Source organism: Scomber scombrus, chromosome 4 (genome assembly GCF_963691925.1).
Source record: "Scomber scombrus chromosome 4, fScoSco1.1, whole genome shotgun sequence".
In the NCBI taxonomy this organism is placed as follows: Eukaryota; Metazoa; Chordata; class Actinopteri; order Scombriformes; family Scombridae; genus Scomber; species Scomber scombrus.
The window spans coordinates 33,142,298-33,163,496 of NC_084973.1; the positions used below are offsets into that span (position 1 = coordinate 33,142,298).

At 39.9% G+C, this 21,199-nt stretch overlaps 3 protein-coding genes across 3 annotated transcripts in view; all 3 read right to left on the reverse strand.

The window, feature by feature from the left end:
* Positions 1-21,199, reverse strand: part of LOC133979436 (uncharacterized) — a 1,726,912-nt gene that overhangs the window by 763,843 nt on the left and 941,870 nt on the right. The window lies entirely within an intron of this gene.
* The window catches only part of LOC133978633 (phosphatidylinositol 4-phosphate 5-kinase-like protein 1), a 94,975-nt gene continuing 74,897 nt past the window's right edge, over positions 1,122-21,199 (reverse strand). The window contains exons 2-6 of the mRNA XM_062416925.1: positions 5,156-5,192; positions 4,761-4,816; positions 4,559-4,671; positions 3,729-3,891; positions 1,122-2,121 (exon numbers count right to left, since the gene is read on the reverse strand). Coding sequence (XP_062272909.1) covers positions 1,677-2,121; positions 3,729-3,891; positions 4,559-4,671; positions 4,761-4,816; positions 5,156-5,161 — 783 coding nt within the window. The 5' untranslated portion in view covers positions 5,162-5,192 and the 3' untranslated portion in view covers positions 1,122-1,676. The remainder of the gene's footprint in view (positions 2,122-3,728; positions 3,892-4,558; positions 4,672-4,760; positions 4,817-5,155; positions 5,193-21,199) is intronic.
* lrrc2 (leucine rich repeat containing 2) overlaps positions 14,836-21,199 on the reverse strand; it is a 7,743-nt gene continuing 1,379 nt past the window's right edge. Inside the window, exons 2-9 of the mRNA XM_062417058.1 lie at positions 20,137-20,264; positions 19,338-19,429; positions 19,005-19,161; positions 17,949-18,085; positions 16,964-17,109; positions 16,544-16,696; positions 15,429-15,607; positions 14,836-15,187 (exon numbers count right to left, since the gene is read on the reverse strand). Coding sequence (XP_062273042.1) covers positions 15,138-15,187; positions 15,429-15,607; positions 16,544-16,696; positions 16,964-17,109; positions 17,949-18,085; positions 19,005-19,161; positions 19,338-19,429; positions 20,137-20,264 — 1,042 coding nt within the window. The 3' untranslated portion in view covers positions 14,836-15,137. The remainder of the gene's footprint in view (positions 15,188-15,428; positions 15,608-16,543; positions 16,697-16,963; positions 17,110-17,948; positions 18,086-19,004; positions 19,162-19,337; positions 19,430-20,136; positions 20,265-21,199) is intronic.

The following is a 21,199-nucleotide window of genomic DNA, read 5'->3' on the forward strand; positions in this document are numbered from 1 at the left end:
GTTGGGGTTAAACTTTGGAATAAGGTTGTGTAACTCACTATTGATTTTCAAACGAAGAGATTATAGGGCTATTCTTGAGAGTTACATATCAAAATACGTTTTTCTTTTCTTTTTCTCTCATTTTCATCATTTTTTGGTGGGTAGCTTAATTTAATGTGGGATATTATATATATTATAGGATAGGCATATAAGCATTATGCTTCTGCCTTTACCTTTTCAGTCATTAACATTATACATTAATTACTTTGTGCTGTTATTTAGAATCTATATACTTATTGTATACTGTAAGTACTTTTCTGTTTGTGTTGTGATGTGATGACTGAATAAACACTACTACTACTACTACTACTGATATTAATACCCTTCTTTCTTCATCATACATGTTGTAATCTATCAGTACATGTTTGACAGTTCTCCATTTACAGCGTGTAGTCCAGTAGGTCCTATTCTGTGGAGTGTTTAATTTGACAATAGCCTATGACCATCTCTTCCTTTCCACCTATGCCTTAGTTTTTTTTTAATGTAAAGATGTCAGTTAATTGTAGTTTTAAAAGGGATGGTTCGTATTTCTTGAAGTGGGATTGTATGAGGTACTTAGTGTACCATAGTTAGTGTATTTCTTACACTAGAAGCTCCCAGTTTGGACCAGCACTCCTGTGGATGGGGCCAGCAGCAAAATAAATTTTAGACACCTAAATAAAAGGCCCACCTAAAATAATCAAATTAAATCAGTTTAAGTGAAGTTCAAGCACTTGTGCTACTTTAAAATTTGTATTTTTTATTTTTTACCCGATGCTGCAATAGTAAGTTGTGTTTGACTTGATGCTGACAGATTATACTCGTAGTAATGTTATAATAATTCATAAGTGCTTATTATATTTTATTGGTCCCACTGAGGTACTACACCTCACTATAATACAGAATACTGTTTTAATAAATTTTGTGAAATGTTTTTACATAATGCAATCCCACAACCTTGCAATACATTTTGCATTTGGGAATGTTTTGTGGAAATAAAATAAACTACCCATTAGGATTAAAGAGGAAAATAAATATATACTCAATAAATAGATGAAAATAAAAGGAAACAGACATGGTTGTATATTCTAACCTGTACCATAAGACACTTTTTAACCCTTTTTAATTCCCTAAATGCATGTAAGGATACACACACTTATGAAAGACAATGTTACAAAAACCAACAAATTTCAAACAAAAAAAACGTTTGACTTCAGTTACTTTGCAGAATATATTGCTCCTTATTAATAAAAGAAGTCCTCACAATGAAAGTATAATGCTTTGACTGCATGGCAGCCTCTGGGTGAATGTGGCATTTAGTGTAAGAATGCTTTGATTGGTTGGAAGACTAGAAAGATGCTATATAAATTAACTCCACTTACGATCCTCAATAAATCATTTAGGGCAACAAGGCAAGAGAGTGGAATATATTTCTCTCCAAAATCATGCAACACAGTCACACTTACAAATGTTTAAAAATAACCTTTAATAAAACAGTTACCAGTATGGCCTTTTCAAAATGGAGAGAAAGTAAGTTTCATAAGAAAGTCTCTTATGGAAAAGACATTTAGGAACTATGCCTATTGATTTCCAGCCAGTGGACACTTGGAACTGGGTAAGTGCCATGCATATCAATGATGGATGTTTTCTGCATTTAGTTAGAAAGTGCGTTCCTGTATCCACTGGCAGAACCTGCGTGAGTATTTTCGGGGGCTGACTGTGGAAAAAGCTCTGCCTGGGAAGCGGATGTTTTTCCATATGTTCTCCAGTCTTTTTTTCATACCGTAAACAGTAAAAATGTCAATAATGCCGACAAAGTAGCGGCGATCTGGCCCGTCTATCACATGAATGCCATTTTTGCAGTTAGGCAGTAGCCGGCGATGATGTTCGGCGAATTCCTGCAGCTCTGAGTCAGTGTTGGTTTCTTTTGGAAGGCTGTTTATTTCCTGGAGGGGGATCCCTTCACCAGTTGCCTCCGCTGCTCCCTGTGGCTGTTCTGACCCACAGTCTGTAGTATCTAGTACCACCTGACCTGCACTCGGCTCCAGTAATGGAGTGCTGGTGGGGTCCGATCCAGTGGGACTGTCTTGCAAGTCCACAGACCTACAAGAAAGACAAAAAAGAATCCACAGAACATCATCAGATAATTAATTTTTGTCACAAGGGCTGGAATTTAATTCAGTGTGTCCAGGATGTATGAGATGCAGGTATCAGATATTGGATCCCTGCCTGCAAAACTAAGTTCTCTAATAGTTGGATTATATGACTTAGTTTGTACAGTTGATATAAAAGATTTTATATAATGAAAATACTATTTAAATCCTGTTTGAATCCCTCTCTATTGCTGCATATGCCTTGACTCTGGAGGAGTTGGAGAAAGCAAATCATCAAATTCTTCAATAGAAATGATTTGACAGTGACTGAAAAGCAGCAGACCTCAGTTCTCATCAGAAATACTGTGGATTCAACACTTGTGTGCAGGAGCATTTCTCACACAGGTGTAGGCCTGCTGCTGAACAAACTATGTAGTAGGGGCGCTGCAAACATGTCTGAACCCCTATGATGTGCCACAAAGTGTCCTCATTGTTAAAGTGTTTCTACATCTTCTTCTTATTATGTTGTGTGATTACAGATTGTTGTTTACATTTCACTTTGTTGAATATGATGTTTTACTCTCACTAACATAGACCTTTTCTGCAGCTACTTGGTATAACTGTTTAATCTCATATGAAGTACTTCATGTTTCTGATGATGTCACTCCTACATCTGTCACATGTCCTCATAGCTAGAAAACCCAGAGTTGACTGAGCTGGTTGACAGCAAGCTTTGTAGCACAGGTTATCTGGATGGCCAATGTTGGGCTCAGTGAGAGTAACAAAAAGACCCCAGATATGTTCAACTTCCTTCACGTTGCAGACCACTGATGTGCTGCTGAGAAACTTTGCCAACTTGGAAAATTGTAGCATTGCCCCACAGGAGGCAGGACTTCCTCATATTCATCTCTTATTTTTCCATTTTTCTTACATGCTTTTCAGTAACATGAAGAGTATTATGATTTGTTAGGCAAGTGAACCCAAGTGCAAAGACTGCAGGCTGAGTGAGGCTGAATAAACCTCTTTCCTCTTTGAGAAACAAAAGCTTGTTGTTCTGAGCAAAACAGACTAAAGAAACAGAACAAAAGATCAAACAAAGACTGAACTGAAAACTAGGGGCTTAAATACAAACTACACTAACGAGGGAATGGGGAACAGGCAAGGAGCATTGCAGGGCTGACAAGGCTGATGCAGGACAGGTGTGTCAATGAGCAAAGAAAGGAAAATCAGTACAAGCTAAAACACAAAAACAAAACCCAGTTAAACAATCCTCTTCCTTGCAAACTAACACACACCAAACCATGGCAGAACACACATGAAACATAACCCAAACACCCAACACTTCAACCTCACCCATCTGCAACAAATAAAACAAAAAAACACAAAACACAAAAAGTCTGCCAGTATCATACACTCCTGGGTAATAGCTTTCTAGCTCTAACTTCACAATTAGCAGACATAAAAATTGTGGCGTTTCTCTTTGAATGTAACTCTAAGCAAGAAAGCAAGTTATTGTATTTCCTTTGATAGCACAATGAACCAATACAAAGATTAAAAAAATAAGACACTATTGCAAAGAAACTGGTTTTGTGCTTGTTCAAAAGATATAAAACCTACTTTGTCGTACGAATTACAAGGTCTGCCAAAGAGTGTTTCCCATCCAGCTCATCTTGGTGCAGAGGCTGATGGGCCAGCAGGAGACTGTAGTCCAGCACATTCAGCTCTTGAAGGAAAGCAGCATCCGCTTTCATTTGATCAGCAAACCAGCTTTTCTCTTGACCTGCAACAACCACACACACATTTCCATTTAACGTGTCTTTACACTCACTGAGCAAACCTGACTCACATTTATTCTGCAGCTGAAACATTCAACCTTTGTGTCGTCCTCCCGGGTTAAATTGACCCCGTGTGTTTTGACTGTTCGTTCGTTCGTTCCTTCCTTCCTTCCTTCCTTCCTTCCTTCCTTCCTTCCTTCCTTCCTTCCTTCCTTCCTTCCTTCCTTCCTTCCTTCCTTCCTTCCTTCCGTCTGTCCTCTCTCCCTCTCTCCCTCCCTCCTTCTCTCTTTCTTCCCTTCCTTCTTTCTTTCCTCCATCCCCCTTCCTTCCTTCCTTCCTTCCTTCCTCCTTCTTTCCTTCCCTCCTTCCTTCCTTCCTTCCTTTCCTCCCTCCCTCCTTCTGTCTTTATTTCCTTCCCCCTACCTTCCTCCCTTCCTTCTTTCCTCTTTACCTTTCTCCCTTCCTCCCTACCTCCTACCTTCCTCCCTCCTCCCTCCCTCCCTCCCTCCCTTCCTTCCTCCCTCCCTCCCTCCCTTCCTTCTTTCTTCCTCCCTTCCTTCCTTGACTCGAGGACAACAGGAGGGTTAATTCACATACAGTAGCTTTATAGCATCATTCGTGTGACTACAGTAATAAGAAGAGTAAGTGAGTGCTGGAGAGAAGGACACTTACCTAATTCAATATGCTGCCCTTCAAAGTTATTGTCCTTCAGCACTTTAATGACGTTTTCCCCTCCTGTGTCAGGGTTAGTCCATCTGCCCACCTCACAGCCTTTCATGTCAAATCTATACAACAGAAAAACATCACAGCTTTCATACACCCATATAACATATCACACACCCAAACACACTGAAGAAGAACAGAGAGAATGTACCTAATATTGATCCTCTCATCCGGGTAAAACACACTCTGCATCACAATGAAGTACTTCTGGAGAGCAAACAGACAATACTGCCATGTAAATGCTGTTATAATTATAAACTACATTTAAAATAGCACCTTTCATAACATAAAATGCAGGTGCTTTATAAGAAAATGTATTAAAAAACAAACAAAAAACACTAAAAAGAGGTCAAAATCATAAGGAGATAAAAGGTTGAATGAATTAAAAGCAAGACAGTAGAAATAAGTTTTGAGCTACTTCTTGAAAATATCAGAGGTTGATTATTTATTATGTTGAGTGAGTATGTTCTGTCTGTGTTACTGTGCAGATGTAGTAGATATATAGTTAAAGTACATCCACAGTTATATAAATTATGTATAAAATACCTTCATTTGATTGGGAATAACAATCCTGTGTACACCTGGAAAGTGGAAAGAAGGAATAATAATATTATTATTTCATGTGTACAATACAATATACTTTATTGTCCCACTTAGGGAAATTTGTCTTGGACTCAGCAACTGCTCCATATATGTTTTAACAGCCACAATGACATCAGACAAAACATCACCAGCCTTACCATCCCAACAACTATTACATAACAGTATTGCACATATCCCATAACATTGCACACAACACATATATACACCATAAAACACATGCTAAAAGATCACCGTAATAAAAGCACTATAAAATTATTGCACAATCTTCGGCCTTAAGCAGCATTGTTTAGGAGTTTGATGGAGGTTGGAACAAATGAGTTCTTAAAACGGTTTTTGAGTTTGCAGTTAGGGTAGGAGCTCATATTATGGGATGGCTCAGTCACTATCCTCTGGGCTTGCCTAAGAACAGTTTGTTCATATCTAGACTGCAAGGTCTGATAGTGTGATTTTTCTTTTTCTCTTACTTCCTCCTTTTTTGTTTTGCTTTAAAAAAAAAAGTGCATGAGTCTAAATTCCCTGAATTTCTACAATGAAGGTGATGCACAGTTAGAAGGGACACAAAAATATGAACCAGATTTAAAAAGACCATAAAAATGGACCATAGTAAAAAAAAAAAGAGACATCTGTAAAACTGTTGACAGAACTGAAAACAAGGTCAATTGTGACTCTTTGTGTTAAGAATTTGTATTTATGAATTATAATCATGCAGGGAGCTCCGGTCCTCTGAAATGATGCCAACGCGGAAGTAACTTAAAACTGCATTCTATCAAAAGGCCACCAGGGGGCGACCGTTTTGGTGTCAAAAGGACTTCCGTCTCTATACAAGTCAATGGAGAATTCACCAACTTCTCACTTGATTTCTAACCTCAGTAAACGTTTTGAAAATGTGTTTATGGTCTCAATCGCTAGTTTAAAGCCTTCTTCAATGCAGTATGATGTTCATTTGGGACATTTTGGCCTCCCTGATTTTATATGTGACGATAAAGCAGGGTATGCATTAGGGCGTGGCTACGTTGTGATTGACAGGTTGATTGGTTCACAGGTTCAGGAGGGCGTCTCATGCCCCTCCTGATGCTCATTTTTTTTGTTACGTCCATTTCTTATATACAGTCTATGATTATAAAACATCCACAGGTGAATCTTACAATGGAGGAGGTGACTGCTCTTCTCTGTTGGGCTGAAACATTCAACAAGCCACTTCCTGTGCACTACTCTTACCTAGAAATCTCACCAGCAGTGAATGAGGATACTTCTCTAAATGCTCCATGTAAGCCTGCAGATTGGACAGGAGAAACATGACCTCTCGTTTGCTCTGGGTCTTTAGGAAGAACCGCTTGTCATTCCTACAACCAGGAACACAGAATCAGACAATGAGATCACCACATAAGAATGCCAATATTAGAGATAACTTCAAAGACACAGGATATGTTCATTAACCCTCCTGTTGTCCCTCGAGTCAAGGAAGGAAGGGAGGAAGAAGGAAGGAATGGGTGGAGGAAGGAAGGAAGGAGAGAAGGATGGAAGGAAGGAAAGGAGGTAGGAAGGAAAGGAGGGAGGAAGGAAGGGAGGAGGGAGGGAGGAAAGAAGGAAGGAGGGAGGGAGGGAGAAAGGAAGGAAAGAAGGACATAGGGAAGAAGGAAGGGAGGAAGGTAGGAGGGAGGAAAGAAAGAGAGAAGGAGTGAGGGAGGAACGAAAGAAGGGAGGAAGGGAAGAAAGGAGGGAAGGGAGGAAGGAGGGAAGGAAAGAAGGAGGGAGGGAGGAAGGAAGGACAGAAGGAAGGAAGAACGGGGGATGGAGGAAGGAAAGAAGGAAGGGAAGAAAGAGAGAGGAAGGAAAGAAGGAACAGTCAAAACAGACGGGGTCAATTTGACCCGGGAGGACGACAGGAAGGTTAAGGCGTTGGTCAATGGACAGTATGTAACACAATATTCTTCTCACGTGACAAAGAAATTTGCTTTGCTCTTGGAGTTGCTGATGAACTGCAGGTAGTTTCCTCCTGAGCAGAGAGACGTCACATATTCTTCCTCCGTGATGTCGAGCGAATGCCTCAGTTTAGCAAACACCGGTGCTGCGAACGTCTGCATCTCAAACCCCTGCAAGGCAAAGATCAAACAGAAGGCTTGTAAATGTCTTAGTGTTTAACTTCCATGTTTAACTTGCTAGACAAGAACCTGAGACAACAGTATCAAAATACTAATAATAAATATATAACACCAAGATGACATGATGGAGCTTTAAAAACTGCTGACATTAAAATAACTGAATATAAACACTTGCCTCATGGCTTTGAGTTTCCTGGGCCTTGAACTGCTTAGCTGTGAGTGTGTCCTGTGCAAAAGATTAAATGTTTATGAGTTAATTTATGTTTAAAATGCGTAATGGTTATAACTAATTAAGCTTAGCGAAAGTTCAGACAGGAAGACCTTTTTGTATGCTCACGTCATAGTTTTATTTCTCATTCTTTAGTCATTCGGATCCTTCTCACAGCTGATCTCTGTCAAAGCCATAGACTGTATATGGACGTGACGTCACCCATTGGTTTGTTGACTGCTGCTCGGAGGCCAATAGTATCGGATCTGAGCAGCGCCATCTTGAAAATTTCAGGTGTATGCCAGGTTAAAAAAAAACAGGGATTCTACTTATATGGGCATCAGGAGGAGCATGAGGCGCCCTCCTGAACCTGTGAACCAATCAACCTGTCAATCACGACGTATCGTCACATATAAAACCAGGGAGGCCAAAATGTCCCAAATGAACATCATACTGCATTGAAGAAGGCTTTAAACTAGCGATTGAGACCATAAACACATTTTGAAAACGTTTACTGAGGTTAGAAATCAAGTGAGAAGTTGGTGAATTCTCCATTGACTTGTATAGAGACGGAAGTCCTTTTGACACCAAAACGGTCGCCCCCTGGTGGCCTTTTGGTAGAATGCAGTTTTAAGTTACTTCCGCGTTGGCCTCATTTCAGAGGACCGGAGCTCCCCACCTGGTCAAAGCTCATGTTTTCCTTGCTGTTATTTCTGGAGCATCAATTGACACATCAGCTGTTCACATCACCTGGTCAAGTCTAACCAATAGCACTGTGACACACCTTAATTTTCAGCCTATCATATTGCAGCTGTCTTTATAAATGTTCTCCCTCTCTGCTCAGGTGCTTTCTTGATGCTGTTTTGCGTGACCCACCAGCTCCCCATCACCACCCAGTCTTCAGATTCCTCAATGCAACACTTCAACTTCATGAGCTGATCAGTTTCAGCCTTAAGATGACTTGTTGTGATTTGGCCCGAGAATGATTGATCGAAGTCATCAGCCACCACCAGTGTCTGGACTCCATGGGGCGATCTATCATGCTGATGCTCAGGATGTACGTCCTTCAACTCAAAAATTCTCCCTGCAGAGTCCAAGCGCCAAAGCCTTTAACAATACCTAATCATTAATATCATCTGCATAATAAACATTACTTTACTTCATCCTCTGGTCTCTCCTGATTGAAATACAGTTGCCTGTAACTCCTCACCTGGCCTGTGGAGTCCATAGCGGTCTGAATGGAAGCATGCAGGCCTTCTTTTATCATAGTTGTCAGCTGGTAGAACTCGTGTTCGGGGTTGATCTCAAACAGTCCGAGCATCCTCCATCTCTGTCTCAGATGCCACCAGCGTCTCCGCCTGGTGGCTCTGGAGGCGTTGGCAGCTTTTCTGTGTGCCATCTGTGAGACAGCATGGAGACATCAGTCCAACATGGACAGAATGACATTCAGAAGCAGTATATTGCATATGTTAACTTTTCTCAAACATATGCATGCCAAGAGGAAACATGTTTAAAATTTGAGCATGGTCTGATACTTTATGGGTTGCAGTTAGAAATAGACGAGTCGCCATTTCTACTTGCTTAACACACACATGACACTGAAATGGATTTCTTTCTTTTTATAAACACAATTCTGTCAAGGAGATCCTGTAGAAAATATAGTCATCAGTGTGCACTAAAAGTCAATTGAGCTGACGTACACCTGAACATTCCTGCACATCTGGAAAGTTGATTGTTTGATTCAACTCCTGTTCGGCTCGAAGTGAGAAGTATATTTATGTCTGTGTCTTTATGCTTCAGTCGTTCCAACAAATTCTACAACATGATGAGCACAGCATCTGGGGTAAAGGGTTAACAAAAGTCAAACTTTTTTCCATTCTGCAACATAACTATGTAATGAACATCACATGTCTGACCCTTCTTTGGAAATGTTCTTCCATATTGTTTCGACTAAACTCTTGCAGTCTGAATTTGCATCATGGAAGTGTAAGTAGCTCTGTGTGTATTACAAGGCATATTCATTCAGCTTTGTGGTTCATAAAGACATCAGAGAGATAGAGAGAGAGAGAGAGAGAGAGAGACAGAGAAGAGAGAGAGAGACAGAGAGAGAGAGAGAGAGAGAGAGAGAGAGAGAGAGAGACAGAGAGAGAGAGAGAGAGAGAGAGAGAGAGAGAGAGAGAGACAGAGACAGAGAGAGAGACAGAGACAGGCAAGGGAGGAGAAGGAGGTGATGTGCGAGCGATCCTCTTCAACACTTTGTACTAAACTTTTTCAATAAAACACTGCAATTCAAAAGAAGACCTTTAGTCCACCTGAGTCTGATATGATGAAGGGTTGTTGCTGGTTCCAAGAGCAACTGAAGCACACTCTGTGATTGAGACTCTCTTTTATAGTTGTGGAGATTAAACTGTAACTACTTCTCTAACCCGTAACATGATTATTTATACAACATTATTTCTATTATTTCTAAAGTCCAGATGGAGTTTGGATGACGAGTGATAAGGTAAAAAAAAGTTGAAACCACTCATATGTATCAATCAATGCAAATGATCCAATGGGTGCAGCCCAATCATAAACAGTCAAATATACATTTTGGCTCCTACAACACCGTTATTTTTCTATCTAGGTGGTTTACGGTCAGCTATTGGTTAGAATTAGTGGTTCATTCATTCCTCAGTATGTAACTCATGTATTCTTCAGTTCAATTCAAACCTTCACCCTCGAATAAAATGAAGTGTAAAAGGCCAGAATAAACAAATATAACCACAAAACAGGATAAAGCTATAAGGTTCTTAATCTTGACTATAATGAATGAGTGTTTTCCAATCAACTGAAAACAAAAGTCAGACAAAAGAGAAACGTTTCATTCTGAGAGAGATCTTGGTCTGTCATTAGTTCTTTTTTTTTATATAATTATTTTTATTTGCTTTTTTATCGATAATTTTTCACATTCAATGAAAACAAAACAAGGAAATAGCATGTCTACCCCCAAAATTCATTGTCTCTCCACCTCCCCAAAGTGCACACATACCCTCCATACATTCACACAACTCATTCTCCCCAACGTATAACACTTAACATGAATTACACGCCACAACATTCTCTCTCAACCAATTTTATAACTCCACATCCACTCTTTCATTTTTACGCCCACCATTACCACTAACACGTTAACATTTACTTCCACACTTCCATACATACGAGGTTCCAAATCCTGCTTCACATATCCTATCCCTACTTCTCTGCTAGTTTACCAAGTTCTTATAAGGCTTCATAAATATCCTGCCAAACTTTCACAAACTGTATCTTTCTCTAGGTTGAGAAGGTACTTCATTAATCCTTTCCATTCCTGCAGGGTGGGTGCATGTTTGTCTTTCCATTGTTTTAAAATTAACTTTTTATAAACCAACGAGGAAAAGAGGATCCTCCATCCCATGGGATACTTTATCCAGTCTATCATCTGAAAAACACACTGTATGGCTGTGAATTTTACCTCAACTTTACAAGTATCTGTCATCTGTATGTTATTAGTTCTACCCGACACACACAGAGCGGGTTCAGACGTGTGATTAGTCTTATTTCAAAATGATGCAGACAACTTGAACCATACATGATCAGCTCTTACCTCGGGGTTCCTGCGTGGGTTATGCACAGTCTGAATCGAGCCTTTTCTCTCTCTCTTTGTGTGTATTGTTCCCTCCCAGTTTAACCAGAGCTGCATTCCAGACTGGTTAGTCAAGCTCTGCAGGGAGTGTCACTCACATGCCGAGGAAAAGCTGTTTCTCTACTTTATCACAAGGAGGAAACCCTTCAACAGTGCAAATAATCCATGAAAGAAATATTAATTTATCTAAATGAATCCTCCTGTTTGACCCGAGGACAATAGGTGTGATTATCTGCTGACATTACATTTAAAAATCTGACTGAACAAATGCCAGTCTGTCATAATCCATCTACATATTTTCCTATTTTCCTTTGTGTCGTTCTCCCGGGTCTTCCTTCCTTCCTTCCTTCCTTCCTTCCTTCCTTCCTTCCTTCCTTCCTTCCTTCCTTCCTTCCTTCCTTCCTCTCTCCCTTCCTTCCTTCCCCCCTCTTTTCCTTCCTTCTTCTTGTGTTCGTGTCTCACTCAAAGAGAATTCTTGAGTATTGAGAAGCAAAGCAAATATGATTCATAACATCTGGAGATAATAAATAATCATTGTTGAACTTTAAAGATCAGAGTCAGGCAATGTGAACAAAAACACTTTTTTTTCAAAAACATTTATTTAAAAAACAACAACAAACATATCAGAAACAACACAAACACACTTCTCTCAATCAAACTTCACACAGAAACATCCGGATGCTGCTTCAGTGGAAATCAGTCACAACTAATACAAAAATAAAAGTAAAGACACTTTTTATTCCTCCAGATGGAAGAGACAGAAACCAGGAAGTCAAATCACTAAATATGTTTTGATTAGAAGGAATTTATTCATTATACTTTCACTATTTTTAATAAGTCTGATGAATTGCTCTATTTTGAGATTTGTATCTAAATATGTAGTTTCAACTCAAAAACAAATGTTCTGTCTAATAGATGAATATATAAATATAAACCTTTGTGTCGTCCTCCCGGGTCAAATTGACCCCGTCTGTTTTGACTGTTCCTTCTTTCCTTCCTTTCTCCGTCTACCTTCATTCCTTCCTTCCCTTGCTTCCTTCCCTTGCTTCCTTCCTTCCCTCCTTCCTTCCCTCCTCCCTTCCTTCCTCTTTTCCTTCCTTCCTTCCACCCTTCCTTCCTCCTTTTGTAGTGCAACATTTTGGTGATAATTACTAACAATGAACAATGTTGTATCTGCTAAACTTGATTGTTGACTATTATTTGTTAAAGATGATCAAATCTGAAGGAATTATGTTAAACGAAGAGATGTGTGTGATTCTGCAACTACTGAGTGAATAAGTACTTTATGATCGAATAAGCATAAAAACCACAATATAAGTGATTATATATACCGCACTTTTATATTATTATTACTATAGAAAAAGAATGCAGTAGGAAAAGTAATTGGGTAATATTGAACTTGAAGAAATCTGTGATAAACATTGCTCACACAGCTAACAACAGCTAAAAGCAGCTGTGGGGAACTGAGGGGGAAAACAGAGCCTGAGGCCAAGCCTACAGACGCTTAGAGACCGAAACCTGCAAGCATAGAAATGACTGGAGCAGCCCCAAAAAGTGGTTAGAGGCGTCTTTAGAACAGGTGCCAAGAAAGTGAGTTCATGTTGGGGTGGAAGAAGCGGATTGGTTGAAACTCACTCCACAGTGGGAGGGGGTTGAAACTCTTTGCAAGGGTCAGCAATATAGACAGAATAAAAGAGACCCCAGTTTTGAGTTCTTTGTGTCATGTATACATAGATTCTGTCTGTGTAGGTTGGCTCCGGGTTTTGCTGTCGACAATAAAACTCTAACTGCATTCAGCTGGACGACTCCTGGTGACTTTTTGACTGAGTCTTTTTGGAACTTCAACATTTTTCGAATGACAAATACTTACAAAAATTAGAGACTACACTTTTCTTCCTTCTTCCTCCCTTCCTTCCTTCTTCCTCCCTTCCTTCCACCCTTCCTTCCACCCTTCCTTCCTCCTCCCTTCCTTCCTTCTTCCTCCCTTCCTTCCTTCTTCCTCCCTTCCTTCCTTCTTCTTCCCTTCCTTCCTCCCTTCCTTCCTTGACTCCAGGACAACAGGAGGGATATATTATATATCCTGTATATTTTTACTAAACTAATAAATCACATTGATGTTCAGCCTCATTTCTCTGTTTGGTCACAACATTCAAACCTTTAACCATAAAACCCAGTTTATGTTTTTCATGAACAATAAACCATTAAAATCATCACACTCACCGCAGGGACCAACGAGAAATCAAAATAAGTTGAATAAATCCGCCTGGACTTTTATCACCCTGAGCATTTCCTTAAATACCTGATCAAAGAGGAATATTTATAAAATATTAAATTATTAAATGTTGACACACTTTGTAAATACAGGGTTTACAATGAGGCAGCAAACTTCAATGTCTGAGCTGGTGTCACAATATTGAAAATGTTGAAATCTAATTTTGGAATGAGAAAAGTTTATTTTGAAAAGTAGAAATTCATTTGACAACAACTCAGAGACTTAAAAGAAAAAAACAGGAATTAATTAAATAAATGATCTTCTGCGGTCATCAGAAATGCTTTTATCATTAATTCAAATGTTGGCTTAATAAATATATGGAAGCTCATTCCTGCCAGAATTAAATATTAGGAATGAAGAAAACACAGCATAGATTTGGACAATAGGGACACGTCATGTTTCCAATCCAATTACGGTATTCAGAAAAGCACAAATAGTTTTTTATGTTTATTTATTTCAAATATACATTAAAAAAATTATTTGTTTTCAGGAGGAGTAAAAACAGTTTAGCATTTTAAAACAAGATTGTGGGAGTCGGACCGTTGCCTTATAGGCCCACTGCTCTCTACCCATGCTGGTTCATGTCCAAATTAGGTTTCCACTGAGAAACTTAACATTTCGATTTTGTATCTCATAATTTTGACTCCCTATCAGGTGGGGTGTTCCGGTCCTCTGCAATGAGGCCAACGCGGAAGTAACTTAAAACTGCATTCTCTCAAAAGGCCACCAGGGGGCGACCGTTTTGGTGTCAAAAGGACTTCCGTCTCTATACAAGTCAATGGAGAATTCACCAACTTCTCACTTGATTTCTAACCTCAGTAAACGTTTTCAAAATGTGTTTATGGTCTCAATCGCTAGTTTAAAGCCTTCTTCAATGCAGTATGATGTTCATTTGGGACATTTTGGCCTCCCTGATTTTATATGTGACGATAAAGCAGGGTATGCATTAGGGCGTGGCTACGTCGTGATTGACAGGTTGATTGGTTCACAGGTTTAGGAGCGCGGACAGATTGCAGGAAATAGCCGTGAACTTGTTTCACACCGACAGTTTTCTCCAGAGTTTTGTGGTTATAGTCGTAACAGCTAACTTGGTTAGCATCACCAGGTTGCCGGTGTAGACTGTGGTAGATCCAGCCCTCGCAACCTCCCCCGCTCCGTCCTCTTGCCCCTCCTGATGCCCATATAAATAGAATCCCTGTTTTTATTTTTCCCATCATGCACCGGAAATGTTCAAGATGGCGCTGCTCAGATCCGAAACTATTGGCCTCCGAGCAGCAGTCCACAAACCAATGGGTGACCTCACGGATGTTACGTCCATTTCTTATATACAGTCTATGCTCCCTGTTTATTTTTCACAATTTGTAACATTTTCTCCTGGCAGAAATTATCTTCCACACCTGCAACTGGAACATTTCTCCGTGCAATTTTAAATTTAATTCATATTTTAGCTGAAAAACACTGGTCTGAAACATAAAACAAATATTCACATCAAACATCGTAGTGCTTAGAGTCAAAGCTAAGAACAAGCTAGTGTTTTCCAAGTGACCTTTTTGGTAGTTTTTTTTTTCTTTCTTTCCTGGTGCTGCTTTGAAAAGTGCGATAACATTTGATCTCTTGTTCACTCACATGGCAACAGACTTTCAGCTCAACCTTAAACATCATCATCGTCGTCATCCTCCTCACAGCAGGCATGAGATGGAGACTTTTGTGGTGGAGTAGGGGACGGTGTCTGTTGTGGGGGAAGAAAAAAAGTTGATCCAGATCATCATTGTCACAAAATGTACATCTTTTTATTCCCAACTGAACAAATGTTGTACCTATAATGTGGCTTTTTAAAGTTTGAATTAATTTGAAATATATTTAACACAACTTATGTCTTTCTACATGTCAACATTAGTCGTAACATCGTAGAGCTGCCACTAATTTTTGGTACATACTACAAGATAAAAGTATCAAAGCTTTTGTCTCACCTCTGTCCTGCAGCGTGTTGATGTACGCCTCAATGAACTCTTTCTCTCTGCTGTCCTTCTTCACCTCCTCTTCCTTCTTCTCTCTCCACCTCTTTCTCTGGTCCTTCTCTTCCTTCTTCTTCTCCTCTTCTTTCTTCTTCGTCTCTTCACTTGCAGGGTTGTCGTACAGTCGGATAAACCTGCCGGGGAACAGCAGAGAGATCCACACTTTACCTGAGACCACCTGACCTTTGGGTCCAACTTAAATCCATAAATGTTTATGGGCTTTGTTAAATTAAGTGACATAATGACACCCGAGAACAGTCTGACAAAATCAACATATGTTTCTTTAATTATTGATAGTTCAGAAAACTTTTTGTCTCAATCAGTGAATGAAGGTTTATTGTGGCGTTCCACCAGGTTTCATTCTGGGTCCTCTACACTTATGTTGTACACTTTGAAGGCACTTTTACTGTATTTGAGTAAATAACTTGAATAAAGCAATATTCTGTTTTATACTTGTACTCCATTCAATATTTTTGATGAAGCTTAGAGCAGGTCCACACCACAACTGCCCTGCCTCCGGTCATTCTTATAAATACTGCTTAGACTTCTCCCCTTCGTCTGTTCAAAATTGTGAAAGAAGCCAGCAAGATAATTGGCATGCATCGTGCTCGTGTGGCGAGACTTTTCTGACATTTCTACTCTATTCCGATTGTGATTGTTCTTATCAAGTTTGGTTGTGCTGCATGCTGAGATGATGTTTGGTATGTCACTGTTTATTTCTTTCTTTATTTATGGTTGTTGTGTTGGTTGTTTTTTTGTGCTGTCACTGCAAACCAAGTTTCCCCTCGAGGGACAATAAAGCTCTGAACTGAACTGAACCTTCCACTCTTGTATTCTGCATTCTCATAATACTTGTGTACTTTTACTTTAATGCTTTAACCACATCAAGCTCATACTGCTTATGTACTTCTACCAAAGTACAAACACCATCAGTCCCCGTTATTGACTTAAAAAAGCATTTCTAACATAATGTTTTAATGTTTTATAGTTTGTTTTTAGCTGTTTGTCTCTGATGCATCACCCAGTTTCTCAGACTTTGTGAGAGCTGCTGTGTAGTGTCGTTTGCATACTTGATGTCTGGGTTCCTGCACAGTTTGGTCGGGATGCAATTGAGCTCATCGCCACTGACAACTATCATCTTGAGTGTGGAGACGTTGGTGAGAGACTGAGGGAGGTACGTCAGGTTGTTTTTATGGACGAACAGAGAGACCAGCTGCTCCAACCTGAGAGAAAAAGAAATCATTTTCATATTCATGTTCCCTTTTCAGCATCTTGTAGAATCTGTAGTGTGCTAATGCATCTGACATACCAGTATCAGAGCTTCATCATTTTAATATTGACACGTTGCCTTCTCATACAATACATTTAATAAAAAAACACCTTGTTTGTTTTATATGCTAGTACACTACCTCTCTAATCAGATACACATCAATGCAGCAGATCAGGATGATTTGAAGCTGATTACAGATAGAGACAATGTCATCAGTTACCTGTCCATGTCTTGTGGCAGGTCGGTCAGATGGTTGTTGCTCAGGTCCAGCACCTGCAGGCTACTCATCCTCAGAGCACAGATGGGTATAGACACAAACTTGTTCTCCGCTATGTCCAGGTGAACCAGCTGCTTCAGGTCACTCAGCTGCAGACGGACAGTACAACACGACGTCATCAGCACTGTGACATCATGATAACAAAACCAAAATCTACCCCTGCTCTCACAGAATAAACACTGATCAACAAAATGAGGCACAGTACAGTTGTGTTAAATGAACAACCATGTTTAATTTAAAACAGTTTTTGAAACTACCAAACTTCTACATTCGAGGAGTCAGTTTATAAAGAATTAAATCTTCCTCAGCTGAAGTTTAAAAGTGCTGGGTGACTAACATAGACTGTATCTAAGAAATGGACGTAACATCTGTGACGTCACCCATTGGTTTGTGGACTGCTGCTCGGAGGCCAATAGTATCCGATCTGAGCAGCGTCATCTTGAAAATTTCAGGTGCATGCTGGGAAAAATAAAAACAGGGATTCTACTTTTATGGGCATCAGGAGGAGCATGAGGCGCCCTCCTGAACCTGTGAACCAATCAATCTGTCAATCACGACGTAGCCACGCCCTAATGCATACCCTGCTTTATCGTCACATATAAAATCAGGGAGGCCAAAATGTCCCAAATGAACATCATACTGCATTGAAGAAGGCTTTAAACTAGCGATTGAGACCATAAACACATTTTGAAAACGTTTACTGAGGTTAGAAATCAAGTGAGAAGTTGGTGAATTCTCCATTGACTTGTATAGAGACGGAAGTCCTTTTGACACCAAAACGGTCGCCCCCTGGTGGCCTTTTGATAGAATGCAGTTTTAAGTTACTTCCGCGTTGGCCTCATTTCAGAGGACCAGAACTCCCCGCCTGGTGACTAAACTAGTTACTGTTAGATTTTTCTTCATGCATCCTCCCTTTTCTCTGTCTCACCTCAAACGGCAGCTCTGACAGGTTGTGGTTTCCTGTGAGTTCGAGTCTCTCCAGGTTTTCACAGTTTCCTAGTTCTGGAGGAACTCTGGAGAGACGGTTGTAGCTGACGTTCAGCTGCCTCAGCTCCGTCAGCTTACCTGCAGGCAGAGGAGACTGTTGTGAGCTAGTTTGTGCACTGATTGAGGAAACAATGGCAAACTGAAAAATAAGTGATATATGTCAGAGGGAATTAAGAGAATCTGAACTTGACCAGCTTAGACCCATCAGGTAGTGTGGAATTGTTAAATTTGTGTTAAATTTGGATAACAATAATTGATAATGAACACTGATGCATTTGTTATTTGTGTATTTTATTGCTGGCTACTATTATGCTAAGGATAATCAAGAATGAAGGTTTTATGGTACAAGAGGAGATTTGTGTGTGTGATTCTGCACTTACTGAATGAATAAGCACTTCGATTTTTGATAAACATACCTTGAATTATATGTGTTTAAATGTATTACACTTTTATTATAATCTTTTGAAAAAGAAAAAGAATGAAGTAACAAAAGTTATGAAAACAATATTATAATTGGGATTGTGTCTCCTGTATAAAAAACTGAACTGAAAACAACCCTTGGGTGACACTTTGAAGATTCAAGGCCACACAATCCAGGCACCTGTTACTGGAGGTTTGAATGAAAAGACTGTGATGAGTTTAATGCCAAGAAAAGTTTGTTGATAGAATCTGATTGGTTGAAATTTTACTATGGCAAGGGGGGTTTTATTTCCCACAATGGTCAGCAAAATTATCAGTATGAAAGAAACATTTGATCCGAAAATAGCTCTTTGGTATCATTTTCTGCGCTGCCTGTGCTGTATTTTGATCCCGTGGATTAATTGTCGACAAATAAAACTATAACTGCATTCAGCTGGACGACTCTTGGTGATTTTTCTGTTTGGACCTTTGAAACTTTAACTTTTTAATATAACGAATTATTGGACTCTTATATTTGCTTCACCAGTAGGACCCAGTTAAATTTAGGCTGAGAATAAAATCTGAGTTTAATCCTCACCGATCTCAGGTGGCAGCTCTGTAAGGGCATTTTTGGGGAACTCAAGCACCGTGAGCTGGGTGAACAGAGCCATATAGTCAGGCAGCTGGTGGATCTTTGTCCCTCTGATATGCCATTCCTTCAGGTAAGTCATCCACTGCAGCTCTTTGGGGAAGTCCTGCAAGAATATTCATTTCATCAATAACTTTCTTACAGCCAAACTTTGTGTAACTCTCTCCCAACAAGGCTGATGAAGCATCTCCCGTCATTTTCTATCTTTAATTAATCTCCAACCCCTGTCCTGTCTCGGGAGAGATTTATCTAGAAAGCTGCAAGCTGAACCTATTAGCTTACCGTCCATTGTTCTCCATCCAGCTGGAAGATCAGCTTGCTCGGATCTGGGTCCTTCTGATCCTGCTGGTCTTTATGATCTGGATGTGCGTCATCTGACAGATTAACAACAACATCGCAATATCATCAACAAATACATTTACACAACAGCACATCATCAGCAAATAAACATACATAACAACAATCTTAACCCTCCTGTTGTCCTCGACTCAAGGAAGGAAGGAAGGGAGGAAGAAGGAACGAGGGAGGGAGGAAGAGAGGAAGGAAGAAGGAAGAAAGGAAGGAAGGAAGAAAAGAAGGAAAGAAGGAAGGAAGGAAGGAAGGAAGGAAGGAAGGAAGGAAGAAAAGAAGGAAAGAAGGAAGGAAGGAAAGAAGGACGGAGGGAGGAACGGAGGAAGGGAGGAAGAAGGAAAGGAAAGAAAGAGAGAAGGAGGGTGGGAGGAAGGAAGGAAGGATGGAGGAAAGAAGGAAGGAAGGAAGGTACAATGGATGGAGGAAAAAAGGAAGGAGGAAGGGAGGACAGAAGGAACAGTCAAAACAGACGGGGTCAATTTGACCCGGGAGGACGACACAAAGGTTAATTTCCTTCGTGATTAATAAAGTATCTATCTATCTATCTATCTATCTATCTATCTATCTATCTATCTATCTATCTATCTATCTATCTATCTATCTATCTATCTATCTATCTATCTATCTATCTATCTATCTATCTATCTATCTATCTATCTATCTATCTATCTATCTATCTATCTATCTATCAGCAAATACAGATACACAACAGCATATCATCATCAAACACATAAATATTTACCAATGTGCGGCTGTATATCAGTCAGTGTCGATCTCTCCAGGTAATGATGCAGCAGATTCCGTTCAGTGGCTTTCAGCGTCTTACAGTAGATGCGGTACTGCCACTGCTGGTCGATCCTGCAGACAAACAGACAGGCAGATGTGTTAACTGTGTATCTTCAGCATCACATTGTTATCATATTAAATTTCAGCTCCAGCAGAGGTTATGTTTCCATTCATCATCCAAACTTGTGACCTTTATGCTTCCTGCAGACCAGACGCTGACCTGCCGTCACTGTTCTACTACAACACTGGATATAAATAGGTTTTTGTGTTCATATTACTAAAAGCAGCCATGACTCACAGTTTATGACTAACAACACTCAGCTGTGTGTGAGGTCAAGTTTAGTTTAGTTTTATTATGCACTGCTGACCGGTAGAAAGGAACTTTAACCAAATATTTTAGCCACCCTCCACTCATGTTTGTTTCTCTGAGTCCACCTTAAATCTCAATTTAACCCTCCTGTTGTCCTCGAGTAAAGGAAGGAAGGAAGGAAGGAAGGAAGGAAGGATCATCAACTTCTCACTTGATTTCTAACCTCAGTAAACGTTTTCAAAATGTGTTTATGGTCTCAATCGCTAGTTTAAAGCCTTCTTCAATGCAGTATGATGTTCATTTGGGACATTTTGGCCTCCCTGATTTTATATGTGACGATAAAGCAGGGTATGCATTAGGGCGTGGCTACATTGTGATTGACAGGTTGATTGGTTCACAGGTTCAGGAGGGCGCCTTATGCTCCTCTTGATGCCCATATAAGTAGAATCCCTGTTTTCAAGATGGCGTCAAGATGGCGTCAAGATGGCGCTGCTCAGATCTGATACTATTGGCCTCCGAGCAACAGTCCACAAACCAATGGGCGACGTCACGGACATTACGTCCATTTTATATACAGTCTATGATTTCAACCAGCACTTTAAAAATCTTGAACAGCAACAACCCCTCTTCCCTCCTATGTCCCATTCATGTCATTCAGACCGAATTATATGATTGGTCAGAGCTTTCACAGAATATT